At 50.6% G+C, this 15,121-nt stretch overlaps 1 protein-coding gene across 1 annotated transcript in view; it reads right to left on the bottom strand.

The window, feature by feature from the left end:
- Positions 1–10,382: 10,382 nt before the first annotated feature.
- TRPC7 (transient receptor potential cation channel subfamily C member 7) overlaps positions 10,383–15,121 on the bottom strand; it is a 128,754-nt gene continuing 124,015 nt past the window's right edge. Inside the window, exons 11-12 of the mRNA XM_070417151.1 lie at positions 12,488–12,563; positions 10,383–10,552 (exon numbers count right to left, since the gene is read on the bottom strand). Coding sequence (XP_070273252.1) covers positions 10,383–10,552; positions 12,488–12,563 — 246 coding nt within the window. The remainder of the gene's footprint in view (positions 10,553–12,487; positions 12,564–15,121) is intronic.

Below are 15,121 nucleotides of genomic sequence, written 5' to 3'. Positions count from 1 at the left end.
AAATGAGGGTCCATGTGGCAGGGACTTGCAGGACTGACCTATAGGAAGCACAGAGTGCTTGGTGGACACCTGCACAGAGGGATGTCCACCACCCACCTGCAGCCCCCAGGCAGCAGAGCTGAGACTTCAATCATTTCAGTGGAATAGCTGGGGGGTGGGGTGGAGGTGGGGGGGTGAAGTGGGGTAAGTGCAGGGCTCCTCACAGAGGCCCGCTAAGGGAAAACGAATGTTGCATTTCGTACCCACTTGACTTTGTAGATTAAGATTGATACAAATATGCAAAGAAAACCACAAGCAAATAATAAGGGAGATTTTCATTTTCTTTCTGAGTGCCAAAGTTTTGAAAATTCTCCAGTGATCATGGTTTACTTTTATAATGGGAATACTAATAATTAAAAAAGTATAAGAATAGCAAAAGTAATCTGCTTTTTTATTTCTCTCCCCTCTCTGGGGTCCTCGGTCCTTAAGTGCTTCTTCCTTCCTGCTTCCTTCAGACCCTGGAGCCCCGTCCTGCTCTGCTGGCCTGACAGGTAGGTGCTGGAGCCATAGGCCTGCTCATGATGACCTGACAACAGCATCGTTAAGACACTTTTAATCCTCTCTGCACCCTCTTGAGAGGACAGCCAGGGTGGAAGGAACACTCATCATTTTTGGCTTTGTGGAGACGGTCTCTCCTCCGGCCCCGGCAGAGGATATGAGCTGGGATCTGCTGAGCCAGAGTCTGGGCGTTTCCACTCTCCAAGCTCTGGAAATAGTGCCCTTCCTCCTAATCTGCTCCTCTGCAGTGGTTCTCAACCTGTGGGTCGCTACCCCTTTGGGGGTCGAACAACCCTTTCACAGGGGTCGCCTAAGACTACCGGAAAACACATATATAATTACATATTGTTTTTGTGATTAATCACTATGCTTTAATTATGTTCAATTTGTAACAATGAAATTGGGGGTCACCACAACATGAGGAACTGTATTAAAGGGTCGCGGCATTAGAAAGGTTGAGAACCACTGCCTTAGAGCCTTGCTCTGAGCCTCACTCTGAATCATGGGGAGGAAAAGGCCCACGCTGGGCAGAAAGGACCATTTGGGAAGGAAGGGAAAGGACAAATCAGCTGGCCCCTTTAAGGAGTCCCCACCTGGGAGGGGATAGGATGAAAATAGAACGGGAGGCAGGAGGGGGAGGCTGAGTGAGCTGGAGGGAGAAACAGGCTGATTATTAAAGAGTGAATTTCCTGGGTCTAATTATGAGCACACTTACGCAGCACATTTCCTCTGATACAGATAGGAAGTGGCTCTGATTCTGGCACAAAGAGTAGAAAAGGGTGATTAAACCAACAAACAAACAGGTGGATCTCAAATATGAGGAGGCAGTCCTGTGTCTTTCCCCTCTCTGCCAGCTTCGAGCTTTCCTCCCTGCCATCTCTGTGGGCAGAACCTGTTCGAATGGGGGGAGGGGTGCCTCTCCCCATCGTGGTCTAAAGCCAGGACACCCAGGAAGCTTGCTGACCTCACTGGGACAGGTTGTCTGCCTCAGGGCTCTGCTCTCTGACTCCAGGTGAGCCCTGAGATCCCAGGACAGACAGGGGTGGGGCCCCTGCCCATGCCCCAGTGTAAGAGTGATGTTTCCTCACCTCCAGGAGACAAAATCCAAACTAGGCCATCCCTGGAGAATGCTATTACTCAAACCCTTGTTAGTGTTTCCTGTTCACTGAGTTTTTGCTTCATCATAATGCTGTTTAATAACGGATATGCAGCATAGGATAGAGTGGGATTGAACTATTCACCCCCACATTTTTCTTGGTGTCTCCAATGCTTTATCCCCCGTCTTTCCTACGTGTCCAAATCTTACACATCCTTCCAAAACAGAGGCAGTCCCACCTCGCTGGTGAAGACCAGAAAGCTAGCTAGAGCACTGGACCATGAGTCCCCAGTCCCATTTCCCCCGCCTACTAGGCAGATGACTTGAAAAACATGCCATCTGGCAAGGTGATTTCTGTGGCAATAGTTTTCAAATATGGTTGAGCATCAGAGTCACTGGGGAACACCATAAAATACAGATTCCTAGGCCCCACTCCCGACCTATAGATCTACATCATTAACAGGTGTCTCAGGGGGACTCTGAGGCATGGGGTGTGAGGACTGCAGAGAAATACCCTGCAAGCACCATTCCTTCTGCCCCAGGCTGCCTCTCGGGACCGTGCTTCTACTCTTGTACAGCCCGAGGACATCCCTCCCATTCAGCTGCGTCCAGTGGCACCCACTCTGCACCTAGTCCAGTTCATGGGGCTCAGGGCCCCAGGTGTTGAACTTTGTGGAGGTCCCGCTCAATGGGACCCCTGCACTACTTGAGCTCTTTCTATGCTAAGGAGGTAATTAGTCCTGCCCTGCCCACCTCGTTGGGTTGTTGCTTTAATTAAGTGGGGGATGTGAAAGTGCTCTGATAGCTGGATAGCTGTCAGGTTGGAAATCTAAGGGAGTGTTATCATCCACTGGGCAATGATTCACTGCCTGCTTTGTGACTTTTTTAAAAAAAAAATTACCTTTATTGTTGAAAGTATTACAGATGCCCCCTTTGTTTTTTTTCTCCATTGATCCCTTCCACCTTGCACCAGCCCCTCCCAAGCCTTCACCACACTATTGTCCATGTCCACAGGCTATGCCTATATGCATATAATTTCCCCAGTTATTCTCCCTCCCCCCTTTCACCCCACCTTTCCTCTGAGATGCAACAGTCTCTGGATCTATTTTGTTCATAAGTTTATTTTGTTTATTAGCTTCCACATATGAGTGAGGTCATGTGATATTTGTTTTTCTCTGACTGGCTTATTTCGCGTATACCATCTCCTTTTTATTGTCTACCACTCATTAAAAACCTTGCAAATCGACTCCACTGTTCCCAGGCTTGCTTCCTTTCTCTCCAGCGAGCCTGGGAGCTCCTCCGCGCTAGGAGTGCACAGTGTCTTTCAGTCCTTTGCACCCTGCAGTACTGTCCACCGGCTTCATTCAGCTTGTTCACCAGTGTGTTTCCTTGTGCAAGACGGCCAGAGCTGTTTCGGAGGTTTCTACTGGTGGAGAGAAACAGGGATTCTTTCTAGAATCTAGATGAAGCAGACCTGACCTGGGCACTGGGGAACCCAAACACCGCAGACCTGCATTCCCAGGGCACTGCTGATGGAGGCGCTCAGAGTCAGTCCTTCTCTCGGGGTGCATGGAGGAGACTCCTCTCGTCTGGCTAGGCTGAGTATGCTGAGAAACGTTCCTGGGCCATCCTTCACCCTTTGCGTTATCTATTGCTTTGGTAATCGCGCTTCTAAACGGAGTGGCTTAAAAGAACAACTTACCATTTCTTTTGCTTCTGTGGTCCACAGGCTTCGGCGGGTTTCTGTTCCACGGCGCTGACTCACTCCGGTGCTGCGCTCAGCTGGGAGCGGGCCAGACTGGGCAGGCCGAGGCCTCTGCCCGCGGTGCTCCTCCGGCCGCCTCTCCATGCTCAGCGATGCTCCTCCAGCTGCCTCTCCGCGCTCAGCGCCGTGCCGGCTGCCTCACTGCGCAGCTGCGCCTGGCACCTGGCACCTGGCAGGTGCTCCCCGGGCCTTTGTTGTTGCTGCAGCTGCAGCGGCTGTACTTGCCGACATCCTATTGGCTCCCACGCGGCGCGTGGCCACGCCCACCAGTCACGTGGCCATGCCTAGCGGCCACGCCTAGCGGCCACGAGGGAAGAGCGGCGGCCTCCAGGACAGTTGAGCCTGGGCGGCTCACTGGGACCCCGAGGGAGTAATTCCCACATTTTCCTTTCCCGGGAAGGCGCGCGAGCCCTTCACAGGACCGGACGGCTGCCGCGCCGGGCACTCTGTTCGCTCCCTCGCTCTCCATCGACTGCACCAGGGCCCAGGCTCCCGGCTTGAGGTCACCGAGACCCAGGCCCTGCGCGGAGGAGGCCCCGAGCCTGGCGGTAAGCGCTTCCCCTTCGCCTTCCCTTGGCCGCGGCGCCTGGCACAGCGCTGCCTCCTGCGCCTCGGTTCTGGCCTCTTTCTGCGGTAGGCCCTGCACCTGGCTCCCAGGGTCCCTGTAGATGGAGCCATCAGCCGCATGGCCCTCCGCTTGTGCTTGGGTTGCCCCCCGGGTCTTCGCCGCCAAGTCGACCCGTGTGAGCGCGTTTACGGGGCTGCGTCTCCTCTTCTCCTTCCTCGGAGCTCTGGGCCCAGATCCCATTCTCACCTTCGAATCCCCTCCTCTCTGACCTTGCGGGGGGCGGGGTGGGGTGAGGTGGGGTGACCGCAGCCCCGAGGGCCTGGCACGCCTGGGGCCTGGGGCCTGAGGGTAGCTGCACACCTGGGTCCTGTGGGGAGTGCAGGCCTCTTGGTTTCCACACGCGCCTGTGCTCTTCTCAGCCCGTCGGCTCCGTTTTCCAGGAGAGACCCCTTGCATTTCCCCTTGGGCTGCATCCCTCACGCCACGTGCGTGCAGTGGGAGGGGAGATGGGAGACGGGAGGGTCTCTAGGAATCACGGAAATGGCATTTCTGCCCTTGGGGAGGAAAACTGGAAATCTGTGCAGTCACGGGAGTAATGATCCGCGCCTCGGCACAATGGAAAAACCTCACCTGGGAGCTGGGCTTGGGGACGTGTGGCCCCGCGGCCCAGCACAGCAGACAGGGCTGTGCATCGCGGAGGGGAAACGTTATGAGAAGACACCCTGGCCCGCACGCCCGTGGCCTTGGCTGAAGTGCAGGCGACACACGGTGCGCATGCTGCCGGGACAGGCAGTGACGATGCCGTGAGCGTCCTTCCATGAAGATGTGTCTGAAAGAGCAGCTTGGCTCTCAGATAGAACGGTCCCCTTCGGCAGGGCCTCTCATTTAGTCCTGCAGATTGGGAAGGCACCAGAGGCTCTGTTTGATGGGCTGTCTAGCCTGTGATTGATTGAGCTGAGCACGAAACCCCCGGCTCTTTTCTATCATTGAAATGGTCCAAGAGTTACTTCCTCTCTGGGAGACTCACCCAGCTCAGGTTGGGGGTGGTCACTATTCCCCCCACCCCCTTCCCCAGGTGAATCCATGGTACAGATGCTGGTATTCCCGTCACTCTAGTGGTCTGTGTTCAAAGAAAGCAGCAAAAGTCCCCCTAGTCCAATAGTGAGTTGTATTTATGTAACTCGAATAGTCCATAAATACACAAATAGTCTGGAGGTGGGTGGGCAGAAGTGGCAGCATTACAAGTGTTGTCTACCCTGGAAGTGTCTATGTTATGGGTTCACTCAGCGAGATAGACCTCCGGCTCAGAATTTAAATTTAAGAGCCTTTATTAAACTGGCCAGCTGACTACAGTTATAGCACCCTGCCAAAGCAGAGGCTGAACTGCAGCGCTGACTGCAAGAGTTACATTTTATTATTAAATTCTGTGGAGGCCCAGAGAAAAATGTGTCTTTCAAATTCTGGGCCCCCGATATAGAGGAAACTCTCTTTATTTATACTTTTTCCAGTCCTTTGTCTTCCAAATTTGGAATGAGACTTCCGGGCCTTCTGAGAAAGGGCCATGAGACCATATCTCAAGGCCTGGCCTGATGTCAGTACCTTCCTATCTATGTGTTTTAGGAACAGACAGCACAGCATGACCTGTCTGGCCGGAGCGCCAGATATGCAGCCCAGCACATTTACATCTGCACTGAGACACCTGAAAGTGACCTCGAACTTTTAGTTGGATGTAAACTGCCTTCTTTTGCCTTCTCTTTCCCCAGCACACTGCTGGGTGGGTGAGCCGCTGGCCTGTGTGTGTGTGTGGGGTCAGCACCACAGGACTTGGGGGCCTCTTTGTCAGCCAGTACAGCTGTCACTGGATCCTTGTCAGCATGCGATGAGCTCTGTTTGACCCAGTTATTTCAGACTCAGACACTCAGAGATATTTTAAATGTGTTGTAATGACAGGGCACCTAGCCCTTCCTCTGCCTCATGTCTCCCTGGATGCCAGTGGAAGGGCAGCTGGGCGAGGAGGTGGCCTTCCAGCTGTGGTCCTCATTTCTGTGGGCATCAGAGCACTTATCCCTCACAGGCAGGAGAGCCCTGCGCTCTTCTAACATGCTTTCTCTCAAACTTGTGGATTCTTTTTTAAAAAAATATATATTTTATTGATTTTTTATGGAGAGGAAGGGAGAGGGATAGAGAGTTAGAAACATCGATGAGACAGAAACATTGATCAGCTGCCTCCTGCACACCTCCCACTGGGGATGCGCCCGCAACCAAGGTACATGCCCTTGACCGGAATTGAACCTGGGACCCTTCATTCCCAGGCTGACGCTCTATCCACTGAGCCAAACCGGTTAGGGCAAACTTGTGGATTCTTTGTTCAGTCGTCTCCTTTAAAGACTCAGACCTTTGGGAACCCAAGCCTGGGTGACCTTTATTTTCCCCCTGAGTTGGTGTCATTCCTTCCCTGAGGTAAAGGGCACGGTTCACCTACAGCTTGACTGGGGTGGAGTGAAGGAGAAATCCTGGGCCGAGTCAGTGGGTTTCTCTAGGAAGAGCCAGCGTAGGCCCAGGGGCTTGCATGTCTGCAGACCCCGGTGAAGGGCTTTTGCTGCCTGTTTAACAAGCCTGAGTTGATTTATACCTATGTGTCTCTCCTAGAGTCCCTTCCCTCTGGCACCACCACCTTTTAAGGCTTGAGGGGAAGAGATGGGATAAACATAGAATGGGGCGTTGCCTCCTTGCCTCAGCAGATCAAAACTCCTAATTCCTGTCAGCCTCTGGGAGCCTGAGACTCTATACTTTACATAAGCCTTAATGAGCACTTTGAGGAGTGACAGGTGGTGCGACCACTTATTTTTAACCCGACACTGTGCTCCTGAGCAGGGCAAGGTGTCTCACCCCCACTCCCTGCGGGGTGGGAGCAACGGACACGAAGGTGACTTGTGGTGGTCTTCCCAGGCCTATGGCCCCTTGGAAGAGCTCTCGCAGAGTTGTACCCACATCAGGGAACACGGCTCAGACTGTGTTGGCCAACCTTTTGTCTTATGGACCTTATTGGGAGAGAAGGAGATGCCCTATGATGGGCAGAGGAGGCCAGCTGTGCTTTCTCAAGTGTATGAGCACTTGTCCTTTAGGAATAGCTCTAGGGACTAATTGGGGTCTTTTTGTGCACGAAGTGTCACTAGGATTGTGGAGTCCTAATATGAGCCATCAGAAGGGGACAAGTTGCTGGAGAACTTGCTGCTTAACTACTGGTCACCAGGAGACCTGGGCGGAGCTGCCATTCCCGAGCCCCTCAGCACCCCCAGCTGGGTCTGCACGATGCTTGTCTGGCTTGGGGCAGGGGCAGGGTCTGAAGAAGTTCAGTAATAGCAGAGGGTGCCAGAGCCAGGCCTCCTTTCATGCTGTGACCAGAGGGAAACAGGCGCACATTGCTGCTGACCCTGCACTGAGCTGCAGCAGGGGTGGCTTGTATTTCCCAAACACTCACCAGATTTCAGAGCCTGAGGTGCCATTTGAAGGAATCTGAGAAAATTGGGGTCTGCTCAGCAGTGATTCACTGAGTGGCTAAGTCCTTGCCTCTGTGCCAGGGCACAGTGGGGCTAAAACAGCCTGGACCCCTCATGGAACTTCCCCTGAGCAGCAGAGACAGGCCTACATGTATACATTAGTTACAGACTAAACAAAGGCAGGCATGCAGAATGTTGTAAGGGGATGGACTTGGGGGTGTCTGGGGACTTTTCAGGGAGGTTTGGGCCCTTTCTCCTCCTGTTGTCCGCCCTTGAGCCCCTCCCAGACTTCAGTCCTCACTCTTCTGTTTTTTTTTTCTAAGAACTGCTTCCCCTGCCTGGCTAAGTCAACAGGAGCCAAGGAGATGGAAGGGAGGGGGGGCGGGGGGAGGGGAGGAAGGGGCATGAGGAAGGTTGTCAGTGCCTGGAAAATCACTAAGCTCTTGTACCCCCCTCCACCCACCCACTCCAGGCTGATAGCTCTGCCAGCCCTCAGTTTCAAGGCCTCTCTAAAAGCTTTTGACAAAAGAGGGGTTCCTTTCCTCCCCCACATCCTTCTAGCAGCCATGAATCCATTCCTGGACTACCTTCACCTCCCAGACGTGCCATCTAAAGCCTAATGGATAATTTTTAATTACTTAGTGGGATTTTCCCCCCTTTATCTCCTTACAGGGTGTATTTGAGACTTAGGTGTGATAGGGAAAAGACGCCCTGGGATTTAAAAATGGGGTTGCCAGCTGCCTCTGGTCGAAGGCAGATAGGGGAATTGAATAATGCATCTTAGAAGTGTTTATTAGCATTCTGATGAAGACAAGTAAGGGATCTGAAAGGAAATTCCAGAAATGTTGCTAATTTGTTCCCTGGATAAATCAATTGCTCTTCCTACAGAGCATCTCAGCCTCTCTGTTCAGAATCCAGGCTTCAAAAGAAGCCCTGTTGGAAGCATGTGTCTCATCCCCTGCACCTGGCAAGGGGCTCAGTAAATATCTCCTGAGTGAATTCAGCCCTCACCAGGCTTTGGGGGCCATGGAGGAGTATCTGAGCAAAGCTATAGGTATTCTCTCTAGAACAGTGCACCACCACAAAGACAAGCACACAGTCTGATGGGCACTTTCGGATTCGCAGGTCAGAAGCAGAATTTACCTCTGTAAAGCTCCCTGAACACACACTATGCCCTGGTATCCCTCTGATGCCTCTGTTTATTTTTTGTGTGAGCAATGGGTGGTGGTGCCAGGAGGGCCCAGGTTTGGAGCCACATTTCAGGGCATCTTCTCCAGTTACCACGGACCCAACAAATGTGGGCTTCTCCCTACCACCAAGAAATTGGGGAGATTCAGCAAAACTGAGCTTGTATTCCTCAGGGTAATAATTGGCTAGGCTGAGTGTCCTTGACCAGTTTTTGGAGGGCATAGCCTTCTAGTTTGTTGTGGCCCCTCATCACCCCCAGTGCTGGGATCACCTTCAGTTCTGTTCATTGCCCCATTTGATCTGCTCTTTTCTTAGAGCACAGTTAAGTAAAAAACTTTCATCTCTGAAGACATACTGTATGTCATGACCCCTCCCCCCCACATATGCATACACAAAACACACATGTATTTTACTCATCCAGGGTGTCTGCAAGGCATCTGAATTTGTGACCCGGATCAGGGTTGCTGTGAGGGTTCAGTGGACTGATGCAGGCAAAGTCATCAGCACAGTGCCTGGTACTCAGCAAGTGCTCACTCAGTACATCCAGCGAGTGTTACTATAGCTGTTTCCTTGGGGCTTGGGGCTAGGAGGCTCTCCTGGAGTCCAAAGGTATCCAACCTGCTCCCAATGGGTGTTGTTTGGGACTGGGGCGCCCTCTGGTGGCCACTCTTCCCACTCACACCTAGGCTCCTCCAGAAAGATTTTTGGCTCCCTTTCACCTGGCACTCGCGTCCCCCTCTGCCCCTGCACCTACGCCCCCGCCCCAACACACACACACACACAGGGAGTGGGCGAGAGGTGGGGCCAGAGACAACGTATTGCTCACCATTTCCGTTTTCTCCTTCCTGAGTTGGTGAAGTTAGGGTCACTAGTTATGGGGATAGGAGAAGGGGCTTTTAGGTGGGGGTGGCTGCATGACCCTGGGGAGGGGGTGAGTGTCTTCCCTCCTCATACCTGCTCCATTTTCTTCCCAGAGAACCACTGGTTCATGGACTCCCAAATCCACCTCCAGACGGCACAGGATAGCAGGAGGGCAGCACATTCACAGAGGCTCCCCAGGCTATTATGAGGTAATTTTATTTCTTTTCAGTTTAGGTAAAAATAGTAAATACAAGATAATCTTAATAAAGGTAAAAATACATCATTTGGATTTTGAACAGTGCTACCTACACTGCAATTTTTGATTTAGTATTTTTAAATTTTTTATAAACAAATAGAACTATTTTGCTATTAGGCTATCTGTGTTCTCATCTGGCACTTAAGAATAGATCACAGGTTACCTCCCGGTTCTGTTTGGATGTGTGGGTGGCAGGGAGGGGTTGAGAAGGGGCACATGGGGTGAGGTGGTTTGTCTTCCCAGGACACAGACGGAACTGTGCAGGGGGAGGGTGCATGTGCATCCCAGAAGGCCTTTTCCTGCACTAGCCACCGGATGTATGTCACTGTGGCTGGACTAAAGGTCTCACACGTGTATGTGTGTGAGTGTGGGGGCACTTCCTCCCCTCCTGTGGTCAAGTTTCTCATTCAACAGCCTAGATTCATGACAGTTCTGGATCAAGGCAGGCCACTGGGCTACAGATATCAGCAAGGCTGCTCAGGACAGAGCCAGTGGATCCCTTTAGGGTCCTAGGGGAGTGGTTTTGGGACCCTTGCCACCAGAGCTGGTGGCCAGGGCATTAAGCCTGGCCTTGGAATGCTGGTAGAAGTTATATATGCCCATATGGACTGTTAAATGTCTTTACCCTTGTTCACCCTCAGGTGGTCTTTGTTTAAATTCTTTCCAAATTTCTCACTGAGTTGTTGGATCAGGTCTGCCAGCTCCCCAGTAGCTTGAGATTTCTCTTCAAGAAGCTCATAGCGCAGGCTGGAGATATCTTGCTTGATTTCCTTCAGTTCACCTGCAAGTACAGGTGAGATTTTGGTGAGTGTGAGCAGGCAGGAGGCGCTCATGCCACATGCATTTGGGCGTTTGTCTTTCCAGCAGAATGCCAGGTTATTGGTCTAGCCCACCAGGGGTGTTGGTGAGGGGACAGGGGCTTCTTTTTGACCTAAGTACTGCCCAGCTGCTACCACTAAAGGACATACCCATCTATTTGAGACTGCTCTCCTCCCATTCCTGGTTAAGCTCTCTGGTAAGGGTTTGAGCTGGATGGAGGAGTCAAGATCATGGTTGTAAATTGCTAGTGTCTATTTCATATAATGATTGTTAGAATATTGGTCTTAGAGCCAGTAAAGGTAGATTTTAAGAGTCTGAGTAACACCCTCATTAACTGGAACCCTTGTTTTCATGATGCACCTGTATTGTTCTGTCATTATTTGCAGAGGGGAGAAACTCCCGAGTGCGAGGGGAGCAACTTAGCATGATTAACTGGGCCATAGAACTGGGCAGCCAACACAGGAGCCGGGCCCGTCCCGACCACGTAAGCAGCACTATGTCATGGAAGCCCTGTGACAAGCCTACTGCCCCTCCTTCCATACAAGGGACCCCCAGGTGAGGACGTCCACTTATTTCCACAGTGAACCACAGGGTTAGAAATCCACGTGGACCTGGGCTGTGGGAACTGTTTTATTAACCACAGAGCTGAGTTGAATATTTCCTGATATTATAGATACTGAAATCACTGCCTGAGGACACATTATTCACATCTGTTTCCTAGGCGTGCCTTACATACATACATTGTAGAGGTCTTAAAGGTACAATTCGGTCAGTTTTGACATCCCTCAAAACTCACTGGGAGCTTCACTGAGCCGCACTTTCTTGGTGTAATTCCAGGGGCATGAAACCTGAGCAGCCCTACCTTCTATGATCAGGTATCTTCTTGTCAGTCACAATTACACATGCTCGAGGCAATTTTGTGATTGAGGTAGAAAAGTAGAGGTAGGTAGTAGGGCTGTTGCTCAGTCCCTAGATAGCTTCAGCCCCAGGGTGAAGCAGAGGGTCACTGATATTGACCAAACTCTTCCTATAGGCCCCTGTGGCTCAAGAGAGGGGTAGACTAGTGCCTTTATTTAAGGAGGAGCTTGTTTCATTGGGTCTGGATGTGTATTTTTAACAAGTGTCTCTGAGGTGGGGTTGAGAAACTGGGGTGGTCAGATGCTGAGAGCCTGGAATTGAGAGAGGATGGAGCCAGCTGGACTGAGACAGTGGCAGAATCAGAAGGAGGTGTGTAGTCTGCTGTAACCTGCATGTACACCATGGAATGAGGAATTCTGGGCCATCCTGAATTCAATGGCCATGAGGCCAACTCAAGGCAGCCACCACTGTGGTAGGCAGAATAATTATTCCACCCCCCAAAGATATCCTGATCCTAATACCTGGTGTCCCATCTATGAATACGTTATGTGACGTGGCAAAAGGGAACTACAGTTGCAAATAGAATTAAGGTTGCTAATCAGCTGACCTTAAATAGGGAGGTGATTTTGGTTTATCCAATCTAATCACAAGTCTTTAAAAGTGGAAGAGTGGGTCAGAGAGATGTGATGACAGAAGGAGCATGAGAGCTGGCAGCATGAGAAGTGGGGGTGGGGAAGGTGTGTGTCCCACTGCTGGTTCTGAGATGAGTGGCTCCATGCTACAGCCAGACTAGAGGACAGACTCGAGATTAGAGCCAAGGGCTGTTTCAGCGGATAGCCAGCAAGGGACTAGCGGTCTCCGTCCTACACACCTCCTTCTGATTCTGCCACTGCCTCAGGTCCAGCTGGCTCCATCCTGTCTCACCTCCAGGCTCTCAGAATCTGACAACCCCAGTATTTCTCAACCCCACTGTGATTGTAGCCTGGTGAGACCCTGCCCAACTCCTGCCGCCCTGCAGGAAACTGATCCAGTCTCTTACCTTCATTGACTTCGTCATTTTCTCTGTCCACCTGGGCCTTCAGGACATATCTTTTTATGAGCCGTTTCATGATTTTCTGAAATGTGAACACAAGGAAGGCATCAGACAAGCTTGGCTAAGTACAGAGGCAGCCTGCACTGTGTATGTACAATTCCCCTGCAGATTTTGGTCAGCTGATGGGAGTCTACCCACCTTGGTGCCCTGCCTCGTGGGGGAACCTGGGCCAGCCCCTCTGTTTAACTCCTCCCCCAAGGATTTAATACCACCTGACCCTGGGATGGAAGAACAGGATACTCTCAGTGGCAGGAGGGCGAGCCAAAGAGAGAGAGAGAATCATCTAAGATCCATGGACACTGCTCTAAGGTCCAAGGCCTGACCCATCCCTGCCCTTCTCTGTGACCTCAGCCTGTTATGTCCTCAGCCTGTTATATCCTCTTCTTGGGGCTTCAGCTCCGAAACATTTTCTTCTAGTTCAACAACTGATGTGATCAGGAGGGAGTACTAAGTCTTAGCAGCCAGCCTGGTGTAGCTGTCTCCCTTTGAGGCGCTGTGTGTGAGTGGAGATGTGCTTAGTACAGAATCAGGACCAGGGTTGGAGGACAAGCCCACCATACATTGGAAAATTCCTACTATAGGCAGAAACAGATATAGCCAGGCTTGGGAAGTTTTGTCAAGAAACCCCACGTGTCTGATCCTGCATCCCTTGTCATGTAGGAGGGGAAGGATTTGGCTTGTAGATTCATTTAATATGCAGACACTCGATTCTTTACGCAAATAAGGCATGAACAAACAGGAGACACCAAGAATAGAGCCAAGTGTAAGAAAAACTAAAGGGGGTGAACTTTGGATTTTGCCAGCTAGTTGTTCCAAGGTTCTTGCAAAATCACAGGATTTAAAAGTATTCTGGTAGCTGAGACTTGAATCTTGCAAGAGATGAGCAGCCAGGCAGAGAGGGAGGGATTCCCTGCTCCTTGGTCATACCTTCCTATGATCTGCTCACCTGCTCACACCTGAGGACTGGGGACAGTAGAGCATTTTCTAGATTGAAGGGACCTGAATTCTGTCCCTCGTTTAGCTGTGGGATGTCAAGCAGGTTAACTTCTCTCTGACTACATGGGTTCAGGAAAAGCTTCTTGTAAGTAAAAGGCATGATACAAAGAGCTAGAGGATTTAACTCATTATCATCATCAAACAGTGCTTCTCTCAGTGCCTTAATAGTGAAGACCTTGTTGAGAAGATGTCTCCTGGCCCTGTGATTCCAAGACTTAGACTGGACCTGGCAAAAGCTCTCTCTGGTGAGCTCTGTCAGTCCACTTAGACCAGTGCTGTCCCTCCCCAGCCCTTAGCTGGCTGAGGGTCCAGTTGCTCTGTGGTTTGAATTATGATCCAATTTCAGGCTGAATCATTAATTAGCAAGTTCCCTTCCTGCTGTTCTTTCTCAGAGAGGCCTGAGTTTTGTCATGTTAGTAGTTAGTGCCAGATTTCCTCATTGATATTCTTCTGGTCATTGAGGCAGGTTACCTAAGTTACAAGAATATATGCCTTTCCATGGGCTCATTAATGTTCTTTTCACTTAGAATTGAAGAAACAAAACAAAACTTACCCAAAACCAGTCTCTGAGAAAAACACACACACACACAAACAGAACAAACAATCCAGACACCAAGCATCTAACATCCTTACTGAATAGGAATTCAGAAGTATTCTCCCACAGCAAACTTTCAGGCTAGTACAGCGGTTCTCAACCTGTGGGTCGCGACCCCTTTGGTGGTCGAACGACCCTTTCACAGGGGTCGCCTAAGACCATCCTGCATATCAGATATTTACATGACGATTCATAACAGTAGCAACATTACAGTTATGAAGTAGTAACGAAAATAATTTTATGGTTGGGTCACAACATGAGGAACTGTATTTAAAGGGCCAGAAGTTGTTCCAAGGTTCTTGCAAAGTACCTTGAGAGAAGTTAACCTGCTTGACATCCCACAGCTAAACGAGGGACAGAATTCAGGTCCCTTCAATCTAGAAAATGCTCTACTGTCCCCAGTCCTCAGGTGTGAGGACTGGGCTAGTACAACTTAAGAGGGTCTAGTTAGTTGTTGCTTTTCAAGAAAAATAGGAGAATAGTGTGACCATCTGTCAGTTGCTTACAAACTTCATGTCCTGACGGGGACCTAGCTTCCCCTCTGACATGTGCATGTCCAACAACTTGGGATCAGCAGGAGCAAGATGCCAGTCTTGTCCCCAGGAAGTCTGAAATAGTTAGAAAATGCCCCCAAAGCTCTATTAAAATGGATACTACACAGGATCTCTGCTTCCAGAAAAGATGGACATTAAAAGCCCTCACTCCTTCACTGCATTAAGGAAAGCGTGTTCCTTTATGATTAATTTGTGATATCTCCTTGCTAGCTTCCATAGAGTCCCTTCACTTCAAGGAGATGATAAGCTCCAGGTTTACATACTTTCATCGTTGGCCACTTGGCCCACCTCTCCCATGCATTTAGCAAGAGCAAGAGAGGAGTCTATTTAGTGACATGACTCAGGCAAAAGAATTAATACTGAGACGGACAATGGGTAAGGATGATTGTGACCTTGAGACCTAAATCCAGGGAAGAAGGCACACAGTTCCTCTTG

Source organism: Myotis yumanensis, unplaced genomic scaffold (genome assembly GCF_028538775.1).
Source record: "Myotis yumanensis isolate MYYU_CA2020_CCGP unplaced genomic scaffold, mMyoYum1.0.hap1 SCAF_5, whole genome shotgun sequence".
Classification (NCBI taxonomy): Eukaryota; Metazoa; Chordata; class Mammalia; order Chiroptera; family Vespertilionidae; genus Myotis; species Myotis yumanensis.
The sequence above is the reverse complement of the archived record's forward strand: the minus strand, read 5'-3'. Positions and strand labels throughout refer to the sequence as shown.